This window comes from Tripterygium wilfordii, chromosome 15 (assembly GCF_013401445.1).
Source record: "Tripterygium wilfordii isolate XIE 37 chromosome 15, ASM1340144v1, whole genome shotgun sequence".
NCBI lineage: Eukaryota > Viridiplantae > Streptophyta > Magnoliopsida > Celastrales > Celastraceae > Tripterygium > Tripterygium wilfordii.
In genome coordinates this window covers 6,133,718-6,153,461 of record NC_052246.1, presented here as the reverse complement: position 1 = coordinate 6,153,461, position 19,744 = coordinate 6,133,718, and the positions used below count along the sequence as shown (strand labels likewise).

General features: G+C 34.2%; 2 protein-coding genes across 2 annotated transcripts; both read left to right on the top strand.

The window, feature by feature from the left end:
• Positions 1-2,074: 2,074 nt before the first annotated feature.
• Positions 2,075-3,001, top strand: LOC120016161 (extensin-3-like). Its single transcript, XM_038868796.1, has 2 exons — positions 2,075-2,700; positions 2,831-3,001. The coding sequence occupies exon 1, from the start codon at positions 2,106-2,108 to the stop codon at positions 2,676-2,678; it is 573 nt and encodes a 190-aa protein (XP_038724724.1). The 5' UTR covers positions 2,075-2,105; the 3' UTR covers positions 2,679-2,700; positions 2,831-3,001.
• Positions 3,002-12,376: 9,375 nt separating this feature from the next.
• Positions 12,377-13,449, top strand: LOC120016160 (extensin-3-like). The gene is made up of 2 exons (XM_038868794.1): positions 12,377-13,006; positions 13,148-13,449. The coding sequence occupies exon 1, from the start codon at positions 12,412-12,414 to the stop codon at positions 12,982-12,984; it is 573 nt and encodes a 190-aa protein (XP_038724722.1). The 5' UTR covers positions 12,377-12,411; the 3' UTR covers positions 12,985-13,006; positions 13,148-13,449.
• Positions 13,450-19,744: the final 6,295 nt, after the last annotated feature.

Below are 19,744 nucleotides of genomic sequence, written 5' to 3'. Positions count from 1 at the left end.
GCAGAACTACTTATCTACAATTTAGGTAGCTCGGTACTGACAGACAAACCTACCCCATGTCCAATCCTTGGTCGTTTGTCTTATCCGATTAAGGTGGTTCGTCCCACCCGACCGAGGTAGAAAGGCTTCACCGACTTAGGTAAGGACAATCCAATAATGAAGGCGCCCCAATAGGACTCCAACTCTCAGCAGAGTTCAACTCTCCTTTGAAGAGGAATACGTATGAGATTTAACTTCTAAGAAATCCTCTTGAAAACCAATGAAAGAGAGTCTAACTCCAACTGTGCAACTCAAGTATCACAGCTCATATAAAAAGGGACCTCAAACGCCAGGTAAAGATTCTAACTCCTGCACTCTGAACTATTTACTGAGCAAGAGGTAGAGCTCCAAAGAGCGAGTCATCCTCTCAAGTTTAGTATCGTATTGACTTGAGCGTCGGAGAAATCCCCCGAGCACATCCTCAAGGTCTTACCGAAGCTTATGTTTGCTCCTTGTGTAGGAAGGAAGGCTACCGATCAAGAAGAAATGAGTTTGTCTGAGTAATTGATTCGTCTAGTAGGGTTGATCCTATTTTTGACTTCATCATATATATTCAAATAACAACAAATATGTCCCCCTCTATTTTGGTTAAAAGAGATTACGTCTGCCTCAGTCTTCACCAACTCCGGTCCCCCCGTAACGTACACATGCACCAGTGAAGACTTATTACACACACACACACACACACACATATATATATGCAAATTTTCACGATAAGTACAGTGGCACGTGAAGTGCAGACAACCGTTGTCTTGGTCTAAACGCGTTTTCTAAGTTTCATTAAGACATTAATTGGTGTTTGATTTAAGTAATTAGTTTTCTAAGTTTTCATTAATTGGTGTTCCGTATCTTCTTGCATGATTGCAGGAATAATAACGTATTAATCAAACAAGACCTAAAATTATCATCATTAACTGTTAATCCTATCTGTATTTATATTTAATTATTAGAAATAACATATTAACTTTTGCTTTTTGTAACATTTGTGTTTGGCTTTACATCTCCGATCAACTCTTATCGCCTCTGCCTAATTAATTATGGTGTCTTAACGATTCTTTTATCCAAACAAATCTTATAATTTTATTGATGAAAAGAGTGATTAGATCTAAAGTTAATTATTAATTATCATATGCCTACTAACCTGCCTAATTAATTCTGAAAAATGATTATGTAGATGATTCAGATTAGGAAGAAAGGTACTTTATCTTCAATTAAATAGAAAGTGATAATAAATTGGACCAATTGATCTTCTGGTATCAAAATTCAAACAGAAGTTTCAACAAACTGACAAGAAAGTATTAAATTAGGCAGAGAAGACAGACATTTTCAAAGCTCAAGCTCTCCACCTCCATAAAATGATAAAACTAACAAAATGAACAGGACAAGACTTTTCTCTCTGAAATTATTGCCATTACAGAAGTCTACACACTCTACTTCATTCTGGATGGCTAACTAGCCGACCCATTGTACTTAAGATTTAGGGTCACAAATTTATTTATTTTTTATAAAAAATATGAATGTGTTTTGATATGATTTACAGGTTTAATAATATTTTTTTTACTAACAAAAATCGAATTTAACATGAAAAATATATGAAAATTCTATATCATTCAATATAAACTCGAAACATTTTATGTCCTTTTTGTAACATTTAACTTTTTTTTGGATAAAAAAAATATAATTGGACTCATAAATAGGATCAAAATAAATTCATGTTTTAAAAATTTTATTTGGACTTTGAAATCAGTACAACGAGGTCTGCAGTAATTTATTTACAGGAGATCCTGAGTACCCCTTTATTCTCTGCTTAGTTAGCAGTCTTTATCATGCAAAAAAGAGATAAAAAAAAAGAAAGTAAAATACCAAATCAAAAGTAAGATGTCGGTCCAAATATCAATCATTCATTCATTCACACAAGACTATTTTTATTTTGACCTTTTTTACAAAGATACCATGATTTTACTATGATGAGGTGGTGTTGCAAGGTAAACACAAAATCTATATAAAGGAAGGGTAGGATTCCACAAAAATGCACAACCAAATTAGTTCTCTTTGTAGTACTAAAAATGGGGAATAGAGGGTTCCCAATGACTTCTCTTCTTGCCACTCTTGTGGTGGTTTTACTCTCCTTCATTAGCTTGCCAGCAGAAGCCACTGATGGTCACTATATCTACTCTTCTCCACCACCACCAAAGAAGTACCCACCGCCACCATCTCCTCCTTACCAGTATAAATCTCCACCCCCACCTCCACCACACAAGAAGTACCCACCACTCCCACCAAAGAAGTACCCACCACCACCATCTCCTCCTTACCATTATAAATCTCCACCCCCACCTCCACCACCCAAGACGTACCCTCCACCACCATCTCCTCCTTACAAGTATAAGTCACCACCACCACCACCCAAGAAGTACCCACCACCTTACCCCTATAAGTCACCGCCTCCACCTCCACCAGTGTACAAGTCTCCTCCTCCTCCTCCACCCAAGAAGCCATACAAATACAAGTCACCTCCACCACCACCTCCTCCAAAGAAACCTTATGTGTACAAGTCTCCACCTCCTCCTCCTCCAGTACACAAGCCACCACCACCCCATTACATCTATTCATCCCCTCCTCCTCCTGACCATTACTAGAGAATGGTTTATCTTCTTCAACGTAAGCTCCCATTACACAACATTAATTGCATGCCTTACAATGCTGATGATAGTCACCATTTAGTTAAAGGTTTAAATGCTTCTACATACCTCGTGTTGTTAATACTAATTTTACTATAATATTCTTGCAGGAAAAGAAGAGGAGTATCCACATAAAGAACTAAATTAAGGGAGGCCATTGAAGATTTGAAGAGGACAAAAATAAAATGGGGGACAGAAAAAGCTAGTTTCCGCGTTTGAATATGTATCTTTCTTTTGTTTTAAAGGAATAATAAAAGACATGCATGCTTTATGTATATCAACAATGGTAGTGTCAAGTGTGTTCCTGGTCCACATATGACTTGTTTTCCAGAAATGGACAGGTCATATTATTATGTAATTTTCAAAGTTGCTGCCAATATAGGGCTTGATTTCATAGTTTATATATAAAATATATAGTTCCTCAATTTCTCTTGTGTAATGTTTTATGTTCTGTAGGTTTTTGTCGAGCTAACCATGTTTTTTGCTCAGTAAACGCTAAGCATCTCCAATGAGAGTAACAAAAATGGGTAATCAAAATACTCATTTGATTATTGTTACAATAATTTGATACATCGTTTGATTTTCCAAAACATCATCGACTCTAACCCAATTAACCAAATGAGTAACAATTTCTCAAATACATTTAAATTAACCCATTTCAAAATTGAAAATCATGTGTCACAATTAACTTTTACATATGCTCATTTTCTCTCTTCTTTAGAACATCTAAGAGTGGATTGCCATTTTTGCATCTTTCATTGGAGGCTTTGATTTGGTGGTTTGGGATGCAAAACGGTAGTTAAGCCATTTGCATCTCTCGTTTGGAGATGCTCTAAGGTATTTAGAACCCTTTACACTTCTAAAATACATTGATAATTAAAATTTATAATACTAATGTTAACGTCAAAGAAAAAAATCAAATTTCAATCCTCCAGCTGTACGGATTTATCGCAAACCGTACCATGAGTCGTTTTGTGTTCTTTTCATTTACTGTCAATGAAGCAGTTTATCGTCCTTCCTAATCCTATCTCTATAACCAAAAAAGAAAAAAGTTACATATGATCATGAATATCTAATTGAGTGAAGTCTGAAATGCTCCTAGATTAATGTATTCAACTTTGTAAATAAATTCAACCTTGTAAATAAAATCAACTGCATGGTTTTAAATACTCCAAACGATATGAGATTGCAAATTTTCACACAGTCATAACAAATTATGTTTCATTTATTGTCGGCAGAAAAATCGATCCGCATTATAATAAGTGTAGTATAAATAAATAAACTAGAATATTAAATATGTGTACTCTACTTATTTGACTCTCAAGAGTCAAGATTTCCATTTAAAATTATAGGCATAGGATAATAAACAAATAATTATTTCTATAAATAAATAAGTAATTAGGATATCTAAGAAGACATTACACATGGTTAGGATGTGCAACCTGACAAGGTATTTGTGCTTGATGTCAACACAAGAGTTGGTAAGCCGTAATCAAAGAAACTATTTACAATACTCCGTTGACTATTGTTTGCCAAGCCACGGAGATGATAAGATAAAGATCCTCTTTTTCAATATACACAGCTAGCTGTTGTATATGTAAGTTTGAAGTTAATTAATTTTTGGTGCAAAGATTGACTCCTTTTTTTTGAACCATTCAATCCATTGTGTTCTTTTGGATAGCTGAGTGAGTGTAAATCTCAGGCTAGTAGGCTTGTGCGTATGAAAGTTTCCCACCTACCAATTAAGTAAGTTCTTGACAGAGGCCTAGTGTGCGAAAGCCCACTAGCAAACCCACACACAAACCAAAACCCATATGCAAGTGGCCACAAAGAAATACGCTTCTGGTTGTAATCGAAGTTTGTGCACATTATGGAAAGATGGACTTGTACAATGGACACACTTGTGCTCACACTCCAAACACGTCAATTTTTATGCAACTATCAATGGATACATCCAAACACTCCAAACACAATGGACACACATGTGCCCATACTCATTTTTTCTCTCTTCTCTCTCTTCCTTTCCATCACATCTCTTTTACTTTCCATCACATCTTTTTTCTTTTTCATCATATATCTCTTCATTATTCATGAATCAAGAAGCACTCCAAATATGGAGTAGCTACAAATTTTCCATATATTTTGTGGTGTCAAAATTTGCCCATTATAAACATATAATACTAAATTTATCAAGAAATTATGATTTCAAACACTCTTAAGAGCACCCACCCATTGTGGATGCTCTAATGTACGAACGTGTTAATTAATTTTGTAGTTTCATGCATGCATAAGTCGCTGTCTGGGAATTTTTGGGGATTCCTCCCCCACTTGGGGTTATTATTTATGAATGATAATAACCCCCACTAACTCATACTATTCTTCTCTTCCTTAAAAGTTATCTCGTATAGTACTAGTTCTATCCCCTATAATTGATTGGATTTAAATTATCAATACCTAAATATAATTATTTAATGATTTCTGTGGGTGATTTAGCTGATTTCTATGGGTGGTTTATGTGAGAAGAGTGTTTATATGGAGTTGGTTTGTTTTATTTTACCCAACCACTTAATTCTAACAGAACAAAAAAAAAGAAGAAAACTGAAATTCAATTTAAAATGAGTAAACAGAATTTCATACAGGTACATATAAAATTTTATGGAAAATCGTATTCAACGAAAGTTGCATGTACAGAAAACAGGATAAATATAGAAAACTCTAATTCTATATATTTTTAGAATTATATATATATATATTATGTTTGCCCAATAAAAATTGGAACACTTATACCCTTTCAAACCCTAACCTTATGAACTATAGCAAACCGTCCTCCCAATAGTGTTTAGGGACTAAATCGTCTCCCCATCCATCCAAAAATTTACAAAGACAACCCTCTCCTAATGTTTATATATCTTCTTTCTTTTTCTTTTTCTTTCTTTTTATAATTTTTATGATCCAATCAGGGTTTAGTATATATAGAACTAAAATTTCACTGATGGTGATTAATTCAAAAGACACATTATACATGTGTATATGATCCTATATTTTCTGTGAAAGTAAATCAATCTTGTACGTACACCATCCCTAAATGGGTACATGTATTGGTGGGAGAGTCTTCTTCCCCTTTTTGTCCTTTCACCTCTAACAAACCTGCTCAAGAAGAACCTATTCGACATATTATAATCTGGATTAGTTAGTTTAATTATATATATATATATATATATTATTTTTTTTGATAAGACGGCATTACGTCAAGGTAAGCGTCGGTAGCTAAGTTACAGAATCAATTATTGCACATGCAGTCACGTCAAAATCATCTGCAAGAGAGGACTTTAATTTTGCCAAGATTATTATCCAATTAAGTTACATAGTACTACTCTTTGATTTCTTAGGAGTTGACACAACTGAATGTAGACTGGCTAGGCGACTGAATACGTGGATGAACATGGATCAAGCTTCAGTCCTTCATGCAGTAATGGATTTCACAGCTTTGTAAACGACAAGATTAATTCATGCTTCAATAACGGATTACAACAAATGAGAAGATTAATTCATGCTTTAATAAGACAATGTGATTTATAAGAAAAAAGTACTAGTATCTCTCAATAAAGGCTTTTCTGAACTTAACTCTCATAGGCTGTCTAGAAAAACAAAGTCAATCATGTAAACCCGATGTATCCTCAATGAACTAATAAATTCAAAGCTGACAATATTGTTAATGTGAGTGGGCAAAGATTTCTGATATGTTATCGGAGCAATGTTTTGGTTCAGTTAGATGGACCTCTAACTGTCCACTTATTGAGTCTTGTATAAGTCAGCTCACAAATACGGGAGAGTGTCAGACTTATAATCCCACATTGGTTAGATAGTACTAACAAGCGATATGGTTTATAAGAAAAAGTTAAGCATCTCTCAAACAACCTCTTTTTTTTTTTTTGGGCTTAAATACCTTATGCGATGAATCAGAAGAATAAAACCGTGTGGACCCAATGTATCTACAATGAATCGATAAACCCAGAGTATAAAATATTGTTTATGTGAGTGGGGTTGAATTTCTGATGGATAATATAGTCTTTTGAGTTATTATAAGTTGACACAACTGAATGTAAAGAGGTTAGGGGACTGAAATACACAGATGAACATGGATGAAGGTTCAGTTCTCGTTCAATAATGGATTTAACAGCTTTGTGGATTAGAAAATAAGAAGATTAATTCATTATTTAACAACGGATTATCATGAAAGCCATGATTGAGCAAGACTTTCATTGAAAAATGTATTAAATTCCTCCCAAATTTTCACAAAATTTGAGTTGGGGAGGCGAGAAAAAACCTTCTGGACCCCCCACATGAAAATTTTCAATTAAGGGGTCAAGATAAACCAACCCTTTCACCATCCACCCTTGAATCCATCAATTAAGGGGTTGGGATATACCATTCACAATATATAAATTCCGATAACCTTGATTATATATTTAGTGTACATTTTCACCGGACTTGGGTACTCTGTAATTCATTTAAAATTTTAGAGTTTACAATAAAAATCTAATAGTTTGGAAGTTGTGTCACATCATAATACATTTTTATTTTTCAATTTTTAAAATTTGTATGAAATTTTCTCGACCATTAGATGTGAATTGTATAGACTTTAGGGAATCGCGGGGTCCCTAAATGCATTTTTACCAAGGAAGAATCTGTAATTGAAAAGATTATGAACTTGGTGGAGTGGACAAAAATTCAAACTTAAGAAGTCCAAATAGACCAAATCGCTTGAATATTTGATTATTGAGCCGTAACAAGGATTATCTATCGATAACCAAAGGTATACTTCACCCCCATCGAATCACCACCAGCGAGAAATCGACTACCCTAACGAAGTGATGAAGGGTGAAGAGAATGGTGCAAGTCCACGTACACTACAAGGAGAACTCCATGCTTTTTGTATGTATCTCGTTGTTTTTTTCTTTCTTGCTAGCTGTAAGCCTGTAACGTAAGGTGGGCCACCATAAAGAAATTATGGTACAAAAGTCACTCGTTCAAATCGGCAAATATATACATACAAAACAAAATAGATATATTAAAAAAAAGCCCCAAAGACTTGTAAATTGGCGCTGCCCGCGAGTTTTGTGGGCCGTACTGTTCCTAGGGCTAATGGGATTTTATAAAAAATTTTTCGGCAAAAATTGAATCAAATACTATCAGTATTTCAGACAGTATATATGCTATCATTATTATTCAGCATATCTGTTACTGGCATATAAGCTAGCGTATATCATATTGACAAAATTATTTAGCAAACGAAGCCATAATATTTTGTTATTAGGACAAATGGATTTTTGGATATCTGAACTATTTTGTAATTCATGGAGAGTCGCCTTTGTTGAATAGGCATCCTTACCTGTTGTTGATTTCTCATTTGTGTTGTTCTGTTGTGTAATCATTCTCTAGAGGCTCTATCCAATTGTTTCTCTTATTTACTACCTGTTTGGCACAGCAGAAATGGAAGTGGAAGAGGATTCGCTTCCAGCTTCCGCTGTGCCAAGCAACACAGCGGAGCCAGCTCCCACACTTTTATATAAAATATTATTATTTAATAATTTAAATATAATCATTTTTTAATAAAAAGTATAAATCAATTATATTTATGCATTTATAATTATTATAACAGTAAATTAAATTTTAATACATAATGATAAATTAAAAATACAATAAATGTAACAAAATTTATTTGATTAATTAACTATAAATTAAAAAATACAGTAAATGTAAGTTTAATTAATTTGATTAATTAAAAAAATACTTAAAATTAATTTTAAATATACATTATATTTGATTAATTAAATTAATACCTAAAATTAATTTTAATAAGAATTATATTTATTAGATTAATTTTAATATAAAAATAAAATTAATATTATAGTACTTTATTTCAACAGTTTTTCCTCTATCGTCAGTTTTTAGTTCACTAAACACCTCACAGCATATTTCACAGCTTTAAGCTCAGCATATTTTTCACAGCATTTCCGCTAACATTGAAAATCAATTTTTCCACTGTGCCAAACAGAGCCTTACTCTGAGTTCACTTGTGGGCCCATAGCCCACAAGTCCAAGGATCGAAACCTTGCTCAGATATCAATTGTTACCAGTCAAGACCCAACCTACACTACTAGTCAATTTGTCTGCTTTGGGCTGAGACCCAAATGAATTTGTCTCCCAACCCCACCAGCTCCTCAAAAATCACACATATTATGAAAATTCAATCATTGCTTGACACATCATATTTGGGACAAGAAAATTTTGAGTTATCTATTACTTTTATTGCAAATAATTCCTTATACCTGTAACTAGTTCACATATTATGAAAGAATAAGATGATTTATTTTTTAGTATGTACATGGGCCAAAGATTGGTGATTCGTAATATAACAAATGCTATATAAGTACCAATTTGACAACTTATGGACACATAGGTCCACTTGAAAATCTATTTTCCACATATGTACCTCTTTTCCACATAGGTGCCTCTTTTAAAAAATGAATAATTTTATATTTTCATATTTGCCTTTCTTTTTCAATAGTCATAGACATAAGAATACCTAAATCTAAGAAATCTCCCATCTATTTTCACCACTGCCACCTCCGCCTCCACCACTGCCACAGTCCGGCTCCGGCACCACCATCATCTATCTCCACCGTTGCTCCTCCACCACCGTCACACTTCCACCACCGTCGCACCTCCACCATCATCTTCTTTGTTTTCTTATTCTCCATGTTCATTTCCGGTGGCTATTTTGGATAGAATCTGGCTGGACATTGTGCATCTCAGTGAGGGGAGTCCAACGATGGTGGTGGTGTAGCAAACCGTCGCCGAAATAATTTGAATTGAGAAATTTTATTTCATGTTACAGTTTTAAACAGTAATATGAACAGGTATATAGCGAGGGTAGTGATGTAATTGGCATGCACGTGTTTTTTGAATGGACCTAGATGTCTAAAAGTCTTTTTAAGGATATCGGCTAGGAATTTCCCCTTCGTAATATAAAAATAAAAAAAATGTTGGAGGAAGATGTGGAGAAGTGTTGTGTTGCAAGTTGCATAAAATTGAAATTGTTGGAATCCTGTCATAATTAGGGTTGACATAATTAGGATTGATATAATAAGAAATTTTTTATTATTTTGTAATCTAGTTTTATGATAGAGAAAGAGAGTGAAAGATAGAGAACTCATTGTAAATTCATAGTAGACGAAAAATACCATTGTTGGACGTACGATCTCATATTGAGTCCGAATGAAGATAAATTTTAATTTGTTATTCTTCCCTATTTTTTACTTTATTGTTATACTTGTTTGGTTTCTGTGTTTCTTTGATTTATATGCTAGGTGGATTTCACGACAGAAGAGGAAGAAACCCATACGTTGAGCTAAATGGCAGTACATGGGTATGGAATTTTTAGCACAAACTTTATGTCGCTTCCAGAGATGAATCCGTCATCTACAGTCAAAGCCGGCTAAATATATATATATATATATATATCGATAATACTAAAATTACCCACTAATAGAAACTGATCACGTGGCACACACATGCCAACTGGATCAAAGGAAGGTCATTCGTCGACCAAACTTTTTGCCTTGGCAGAATTACTTATCTACAATTTAGGTAGCTCGGTACTGATCGACGAACCTACCCCATATCCAATCCTCGATCGTTTGTCTTATCTAAACGAGGTGGTTCATCCCACCCGACCGAGGTAGAAAGACTTGACCGACTTAGGTAAGGACAATCAAATACTGAAGACGTCCCAATAGGACTCCAACTCTTAGCAGAGTTCAACTCCCCTTTGGATAGGAATACGTATGAGATTTACCCTCCGAGAAATCCTCTTGAAAACCACTAAGAGAGAGTCTGACTCTTACTGCAACTCAAATACCTCAGCTCATATAAAAAGGGGATCTCAAATGTCAGGTAAAGATTCTAACTCCTGCACTCTGAACTACTTACAGAGCAAGAGGCAGAGTTCCAAAGAGCGAGTCATCCTCTCAAGTTTAGTACTGTATTGAGGAGAGGTCCCCTAAGCACCCCCTTGGGGCCCTACCGAAGCTTATGTTTGCTGCCTGTACAGAAAAGAAGGCAGTCGATGAGGAAGGAAGGACTTTATTTGACTAACTGATTCATCGAGTAGGGTTGATCCTATTATTGACTTCATCATATCATATATATATATATATATTCAAATAAGAACAAATCTATCTCCGTCTATTTTGGTTAAAAGAGATTACGTCTGCCTCAGTCTTCACCTACTTCGGTTCCCCCGTAACGTACACATGTATACGTGATACATATATATACAAATTTTCATGATAAGTACAGTGGCACGTGAAGTGCAGACAACCATGGTCTTGGTCTTACGCGTATTCTAAGTTTCATTAATTGGTGTTTTGATTTAACTAATTAGTTTTCTAAGTTTTCATTAATTGGTGTTCCCTATCTTCTTGCATGATTGCAGGAATAATAACGTATTAATCAAACAAGACCTAAAATTATAATCATTAACTGTTAATCCTATCTGTATTTATATTTAATTATTAGAAATAACGCATCAACTCCTGCTTTTTGTAACATTTGTGTTTGGCTTTACATCTCCGACCAATTCTTATCGCCTCTGCCTAATTAATTATGGTGTCCTAATGATTCCTTTATCCAAACGAATCTTATAATTTTATTGATGAAATGAGTGATTAGATCTAAAGTTAATTTTTAATTATCATATGCCTACTAACCTGCCTAATTAATTCTGAAAAATTGGATATTATATTTGCATATAAATTAGGCAAACAGAAGTTTAGATCAATTGATATTCTGGTATCAAAATTCAAACAGAAGTTTCAACAAAATGACAAGAAAGTATTAAATTAGGCAGAGAAGACAGACATTTTCAAAGCTCAAGCTCTCCACCTCCATAAAATGATAAAACTGACAAAATGAACAGGACAAGACTTTTCTCTCTGAAATTATTGCCATTACAGAAGTCTACACACTCTACTTTATTCTGGATGGCTAACTAGCCGACCCATTGTACTTAAGATTTAGGGTCACAAATTTATTTATTTTTTATAAAAAATATGAATGTGCTTTGATCTTATTTACGGGTTTAATAATATTTTTTTATCCTAATAAAAATCAAATTCAACATGAAAAATATACGAAAATTTTGTTCCATTCAATATAAACTCGAAACATTTTATGTCTTTTTTGCAACATTTAACTTTTGGAAAAAAAAATATATATAATTGGACTCATAAGTATGATCAAAATAAATTCATAATTTTCAAATTTTTATTTGGACTTTGAAATCACTACAGTGAGGTCTGTTGTAATTTATTTACAGGAGATCCGGAGTACCCCTTTATTCTCTGCTTAGTTAGCAGCCTCTATCATGCAAAAAAGAGATAATAGAAAAAAAGTAAGATACCAAATCAAAAGTAAGATGTCGGTCCAAATGTCACTCATTCATTCATTCACACAAGACTATTTTTATTTTGACCTTTTTTACAAAGGATAAATAATACCCCTATTCAAAGATACCATGATTTTACTATGATTAGGTGGTGTTGGAAGGTAAACACAAAATCTATATAAAGGAAGGGTAGGATTCCACAAAAATGCACAACCAAATTTTCTCTTTGTAGTACTAAAAATGGGGAATAGAGGGTTCCCAATGACTTCTCTTCTTGCCACTCTTGTGGTGGTTTTACTCTCCTTCATTAGCTTGCCAACAGAAGCCACTGATGGTCACTATATCTACTCTTCTCCACCACCACCAAAGAAGTACCCCCCGCCACCATCTCCTCCTTACCAATATAAATCTCCACCCCCACCTCCACCACACAAGAAGTACCCACCACTCCCACCAAAGAAGTACCCACCACCACCATCTCCTCCTTACCATTATAAATCTCCACCGCCACCTCCACCACCCAAGACGTACCCTCCACCACCATCTCCTCCTTACAAGTACAAGTCACCACCACCACCACCCAAGAAGTACCCACCACCTTACCCCTATAAGTCACCACCTCCACCTCCACCAGTGTACAAGTCTCCTCCTCCTCCTCCACCCAAGAAGCCATACAAATACAAGTCACCTCCACCACCACCTCCTCCAAAGAAACCTTATGTGTACAAGTCTCCACCCCCTCCTCCTCCAGTACACAAGCCGCCACCACCCCATTACATCTATTCATCTCCTCCTCCTCCTCACCATTACTAAAGAATGGTTTATCTTCTTCAAGGTAAGCTCCCATTACACAACATTATTAATTGCATGCCTTACAATGCTGATGATAGTCGCTATTTAGTCAGAGGTTTAAATGCTTAATTCTACATATATACCTCGTGTTGTTAATACTAATTTTACTATAATATTCTTGCAGGAAAAGAAAAGGAGTATCCACATAAAGAACTAAATTAAGGGATGCCATAGAAGATTTGAAGAGGACAAACATAAAAAGGGGGGGAAAAAAGCTAGTTTCCGCGTTTGAATATGTATCTCTGTTTTGTTTTAAAGGAATAATAAAAGACATGCATGCTTTATGTATATCAGCAATGGTAGTGTCAAGTGTGTTCCTGGTCCACATATGACTTGTTTTCCAGAAATGGACAGGTCATATTATTATGTAATTTCCAAAGTTGCTGCCAATATAAGGCTTGATTTCATAGTTTATACATAAAAAAATGTAGTTCCTCAATTTCTCTTGTGCAAATTTTTATGTTCTTTAGGTTTTTGTCCAGCTAACCATGTTTTTTGATCAGTAAAATCTCCAATGAGAGTAACAAAAATGAGTAATCAACATACTCATTTGATTACTGTTACAGTAATTTGATAGTTTGATTTTCCAAAACATCACCGGCTCTAACCCAATTAACCAAATGAGTAACAATTTCTCAAATACATTTAAATGAACCCAGTTCAAAATTGAAAATCATGTGTCACAATTAACTTTTGCATATGCTCATTTTCTCTCTCCTTTAGAACATCTACTAAGAGTGGATAGCCATTTTTGCTTCTCTCATTGGAGGCTTGATTTGGTGGTTTGGGATGCAAAATGATAGTTAAGTCATTTGCATCTCCTGTTGGAGGATGCTCTAAGGTATTTAGAACCCCTTACACTTCTAAAATACGTTGATAATTAAAAATTATAATACTATTGTTAACGTGAAAAAAAATTCAAATTTCAGTCCTTCAGCTATACGGATTTATCGCAAACCATACCATGAGTGATTTTGTGTTCTTTTCATTTACTGTCAATGAAGCACTTTATTGTCCTTCCTATCTTTAGAAGTCTAGAACCAAAAAAGAAAAACGTTATATAGGATCATGAATATCTAATTGAGTGAAATTGATTTAGCAAACTCTATCTTTATATATACTCCAGTAATTTAGTTATTATTGACTTGGTTTGATTTGATTTGATTTCATGTTTATCAATTTCTTAATTACAGGAATTGATTTAATTCCTTTCAAAAATCAGGGTTGTACTCAAAGTATAATTTGTTATAAGAGGTTTTTTTTTTATTTAATAGATATATCGAAGAAATTAAAGCTCAACATATACTCCTAGATTAATTCTAATAACCTAAAAACAGATCAATTTTGAGTTGGTCACTCGTCACGATTTTTGAATCTAATAGTAATCATAATGTAAATATATGAGGCCCACATGATTTTATTTTTCTGAACCCTCGCTAATGACACTTGAGCCAAAAAAATCTCGTTGGATGAAAAATGCTAGAATTTTTATTGTAAATTGCATGGTTTGAAATACTCCAAACGATATGCGATTACAAATCTTCACACAATCATAACAAATTATGTTTCATATATTGTCGGCAGAAAAATTGATCCGCATTATAAGTGTAGTATAAATAAATAAATAAAAACTAGAATATTGAATATGTGTCCTCTATTTATTTGACTCTCAAGAGTCAAAAGTCAAGATTTCCATTTAAAATTATAGGGATAGGATAATAAACTAACAATTATTTCTACAAATAAATAAGTAATTAGGATATCTAAGACGACATTACACATGGTTTTGGTTAGAGCTCAATAAGTGGACAAAATTTTATGGCATATATAATTTGTAATTGATATATTAGTTACACTTTTAAATCCATAATTTTTAATAATTTCTTTTGTGGAGGAGACCAATGAAGCATGACAAAGGAACTTGTATGACCAATTAAGCACCCACACCACCTCCATCAACAACACCTTTTTCTTTTGTCTAAATATCATTAAGCAAGATGATCCAAGAAAGAATAAAGTCGTGCAGTCAGATGTATCCATGAAGACTGAAAAATTCAAAACCGATAATATTATTGATGTGAGTGAGTTGAGATTTCTAACACAATCAATCATAAGCACGTACAATAATTTGTTATTATGAACAACTCTCAACTCTTAAAAGGTGATGTGCAACCTGACAAGGTATTTGTGCTTCATGTCAACACAAGAGTTGGTAAGCCGTAATCAAAGAAACTATTTACAATACTCCGTTGACTAATGTTTGCCAAGCAAAGGAAATGATAAGATAAAGATCCTCTTTTTCAATATACACAGCTAGCTGTTGTATATGTAAGTTTGAAGTTAGGTAATTTTTGGTGCAAAGATTGACTTTTTTTTTTTATAATCGAGGAACCATTTAATCCGCCGACGTAATTTTTTGTGCAAAGATTGACTTCTTTTTTTAATTTTTATAATCGAGGAACCATTCAATCCATTGCGTCATAGTTGAGTGAGCGTAAATTTCGAGCTGACAGGCTTGTGCGGACGGAAGTTTCCCACCTACCAATTAAATAAGTTCTTGACAGAGGCCCAATGGACGAAGACCCACTATCAAGCCCACACAGAGACCAAAACCCATATATAAGTGGCCACAAAGAAATACACTTCTAGTTGAATTCGAAGTTGGGCACATTATGAAAAGATGGACTCGTACAATGGAAATTACAAAAACCTATTACACTAATCAAACAGGATAAAGGGATTAGCTTCAGCTTCTCGTTTACTCATTGACCATACACACACAAACACACACAAATATATATGCTGGGGTCCATCACTGGAATCTTAAATAGAAAATAGGGGCCATGTGAATTGGACCAATGTGAATTCAGTGTAAGACCATCTAGAGTGGGCACACTTGTGTCCACACTCCAAGTACATCAATTCTTATGCAACTATCAATTTAACAAGTGTTACATTCTAATACACCCACAGTGGACACACTTGAGTCAACATTCCATACTCTTTTTCTCCCTTTTCTTTCTCTTCCTTTCCATCACTTCTTTCTTATTTTCCATCACATCTCTCTCTTCACTATTCATGGACCAAGAAACACTCCAAATATGGAGTAGTTACACATTTTCATATGTTTTGAAGTGTCAAAATGTGTCCATTGTAGACATATAACACTAAATTTATCAAGAAAGTATGATTTCAAGCACTGTAAAAGCATCCATTGTGAATGCTCTAATGTACGAACGTGTTAATTAATTTTGTAGTTTCATGCATGCATAAGTCGCTGTCTGGGAATTGTGGGGATTCCTCCCCCACTTGGGGTTATTATTTATGAATGATAATAACCCCCACTAACTCGTACTATTCTTCTCTTCCTTAAAAGTTAACTTGCATAGTACTAGTTCTATCCACTATAATTGATTGGATTTAAATTATCAATCCCTAAATATAATTATTTAATGATTTCTGTGGGTGATTTAGCTGATTTCCATGGGTGGTTTATGTGAGAAGAGTGTTTATATGGAGTTGGATTATTTTATTTTACCCAACCACTTAATTCTAACAGAAAAAAAAGAAGAAGAAAACTGATACTCAATTTAAAATGAGTAAACAGAATTTCATGCTGATACATATAAAATTTTATGGAAAGTCGTATTCAATGAAAGTTGTATGTACAGAAAACAGGATAAATTTCTATATATTTTTAGAATAATAAATATACATATATATTATGTTTGTCCAATAAAAATTGGACACTTATACCCTTTCAAACCCTAAACTTACGAACTGTAGCAAACCGTTCTCCCAATAGTGTTTAGGGACTAAATCGTCTCCCCATCCATCCAAAAAAGACAGCCCTCTCCTAATGTTTATATATCTTTCTTTTTTTTCTTCTAATTTTTATGATCCAATCAGGGTTAGGTATATATAGAACTAAAATTTCACTGATGGTGATTAATTCAAAAGACACATTATACATGTGTATATGATCCTATATTTTCTGTGAAAGTAAATCAATCTTGTACGTACACCAACCCTAAATGGCTATATGTATTGGTACGTGGGAGAGTCTTGTTCACCTTTTTGTCCTTTTCACCTCTAACAAGCAAACCCACTAAACTAAATAAAAAGACAACCACGAAATGGCTTTTGGAGACAAGACAACTGAATTCCACTACCCATATGCATATATAAAGTCGTTGCCATAATTGAATCTCAATTAAATTTGTCTATTCTCATATCACAATCAACTTCCCAGTCCAAACCTGCTCAAGTAGAACCGATTCGACATATTATAATCTGGATTAGTTAGCTTAATTATATATATCTATATATATATATATATTAATCAAGGTAAGCGTCGGTAGCTAAATTACAGAATCAATTATTGCACATGCAGTCACGTCAAAATCATCTGCAAGAGAGGTGCCAAGATTATTATCCAATTAAGTTACATAGTACTACTCTTCGATTTCTTAGGAGTTGACACAACTGAATGTAGACTGGCTAGGCGACTGAATACGTGGATGAACATGGATCAAGGTTCAGTCCTTCTTCATGCAGTAATGGATTTCATAGCTTTGTAAACGACAAGATTAATTCATGCTTCAATAACGGATTACAACAAATGAGAAGATTAATTCATGCTTTAATAAGACGATGTGATTTATAAGAAAAAAGTCATAGTATCTCTCAAATAATAAAGCCTTTTCTGAACTTAACTATCTATCGTAGGCTGCTCAGAAAAACAAAGTCGTGTAGACCCGATGTATCTTTAGTGACCTAGTAAATCCAAAACGGACAATATTGTTGATATGAGTGGGCAGAGATTTTTGATATGGTATCAGAACAATGTCTAGGTTCAGTTAGATGAACCTCTACCTGTCACTTATTGAGTCTTGTATAACTCAGTTCACAAGTGCGGGAGAGTGTCAGACTTGTAATCTCACATTGGTTTGAGAGTACTAACAAGCAATATGGTTTATAAGAAAAGGTTAAGCGTCTCTCAAACAACCTCCTTTTTTGGGCTTATGTATCATATGCGACGACTCAGAAGAATAAAACGTGTGGACCTAATGTATCCACAATGAATCGATAAACTCATAGTATAAAATATTGTTTATGTGAGTGGGGTGGAATTTCTTATGGATAATATAGTCTTTTGAGTTATTATAAGTTGATACAACTGAATGTAAAGATGTTAGGGGACTGAAATACGTAGATGAACATGGATGAAGGTTCAGTAATGGAGTTAACGGCTTTGTGGATTAGTAAGTGAGAAGATTATTTCATGATTTAACAACGGATTATCATGAAAGCCATGATTGAGCAAGACTTTCATTGAAAAATAGATTAAATTCCTCCCAAATTTTCAAAAATTTGAGTTGGGAGGCGAGAAAAAACCTTCTGGACCCCTCACATGAAAATTTTCAATTAAGGGGTCGAGATTAAGGGGTTGGGATATACCATTGACAATATATAAATTCTGATAACTTTGATTATTTAGCGCACATTTTTATCGGATTTAGGACTCCATAATTCATTTAAAATTTTAGAGTTTACAATTGAAATTCAATGATTGGGAAGGTGTGTCATATCATAATACATTTTTATTTTTCAATTTTTAAAACTTGTCTAAAATTTTCTCCACCATTAGATATGAATTTGGTGGAGTGGACAAAAATTCAAATTTAGGAAGTCCAAATAGACCAAATTGCTTGAATATTTGATTACTGAATCGTAATAAGGATCATCTCTCGATAACCAAAGGTATACTTCACCCCCATTGAATCACCACCAGCGAGAAATCGACTACCCTAACAAAGTGAAGAAGGGTGAAGAGAATGGTGCAATTCCACGTGCACTACAAGGAACACTCAATGCTTTTTGTATGGATCTTGGTGTCTCTTTCTCGCTAGCTGTAAGCCTGTAACATAAGGTGGGTCACCATAAAGAAATTATGGTGCAAAAGTCACTCTCTTACAAAGAATTAATGGAGGGGTCAAAGCCAACAATCGTATTTTCCTTTTTCCTTTTTTCTTGTTTTATTTCTACATGGCCAGCAGTTGGGTTCTAAAATCGCCAAATATCTACATACAAAACAAAATAGATTAAAAAAAAAACCCAAAGACATGTAAATTGGGGGGCCCGCGAGGTTTGTGGGCCGGACCATCCTAGAATTAATGGGATATTATAAAAAAAAATTTATCAACATAGGTTCAACTAAATACTATCAGTATTTCAGACAAATAATGTACTATCATTATTATTTAACATATATGCTATTGACAAAATTATTTCTCAAACGAAGCCATAGTATTTAGTTTTTAAGATAAATGGATTTTTGGATATCTGAACTATTTTGTAATCCTTCGAGAGTCACCTCTCTCGAATAAGTGTCCTTACCTGTTGCTGATTTCTCATTTATGTTGTTATGTTGTGTATCATTCTTTAAAGGCTCTGTCCAATTATTTCTCTTATTTACTTTGAGTTCACCTATGGGCCCATAATTCACAGGTCCAAGGATCGAAATCTTGCTCAGATATCAATTGTTACCAGTCAAGACCCAACCTACACTACCAATCAATATGTCTGCTTTGGGCCGAGACCCACATGAATTTGTCCACCAACCTCACCCATAATGGGCCTGAGGAGCCGGTCCAGCCAAACAAGTCCAAGCAGACACAGGCTTGAGGCTTTCACCCAAACTTCTTTTTGGGCTTAAGTA

Bases quoted from the DNA above. Each gene is read 5' to 3' on its own strand.
- LOC120016161 (XM_038868796.1), top strand. From the start codon at position 2,106: ATGGGGAATAGAGGGTTCCCAATGACTTCTCTTCTTGCCACTCTTGTG.
- LOC120016160 (XM_038868794.1), top strand. From the start codon at position 12,412: ATGGGGAATAGAGGGTTCCCAATGACTTCTCTTCTTGCCACTCTTGTG.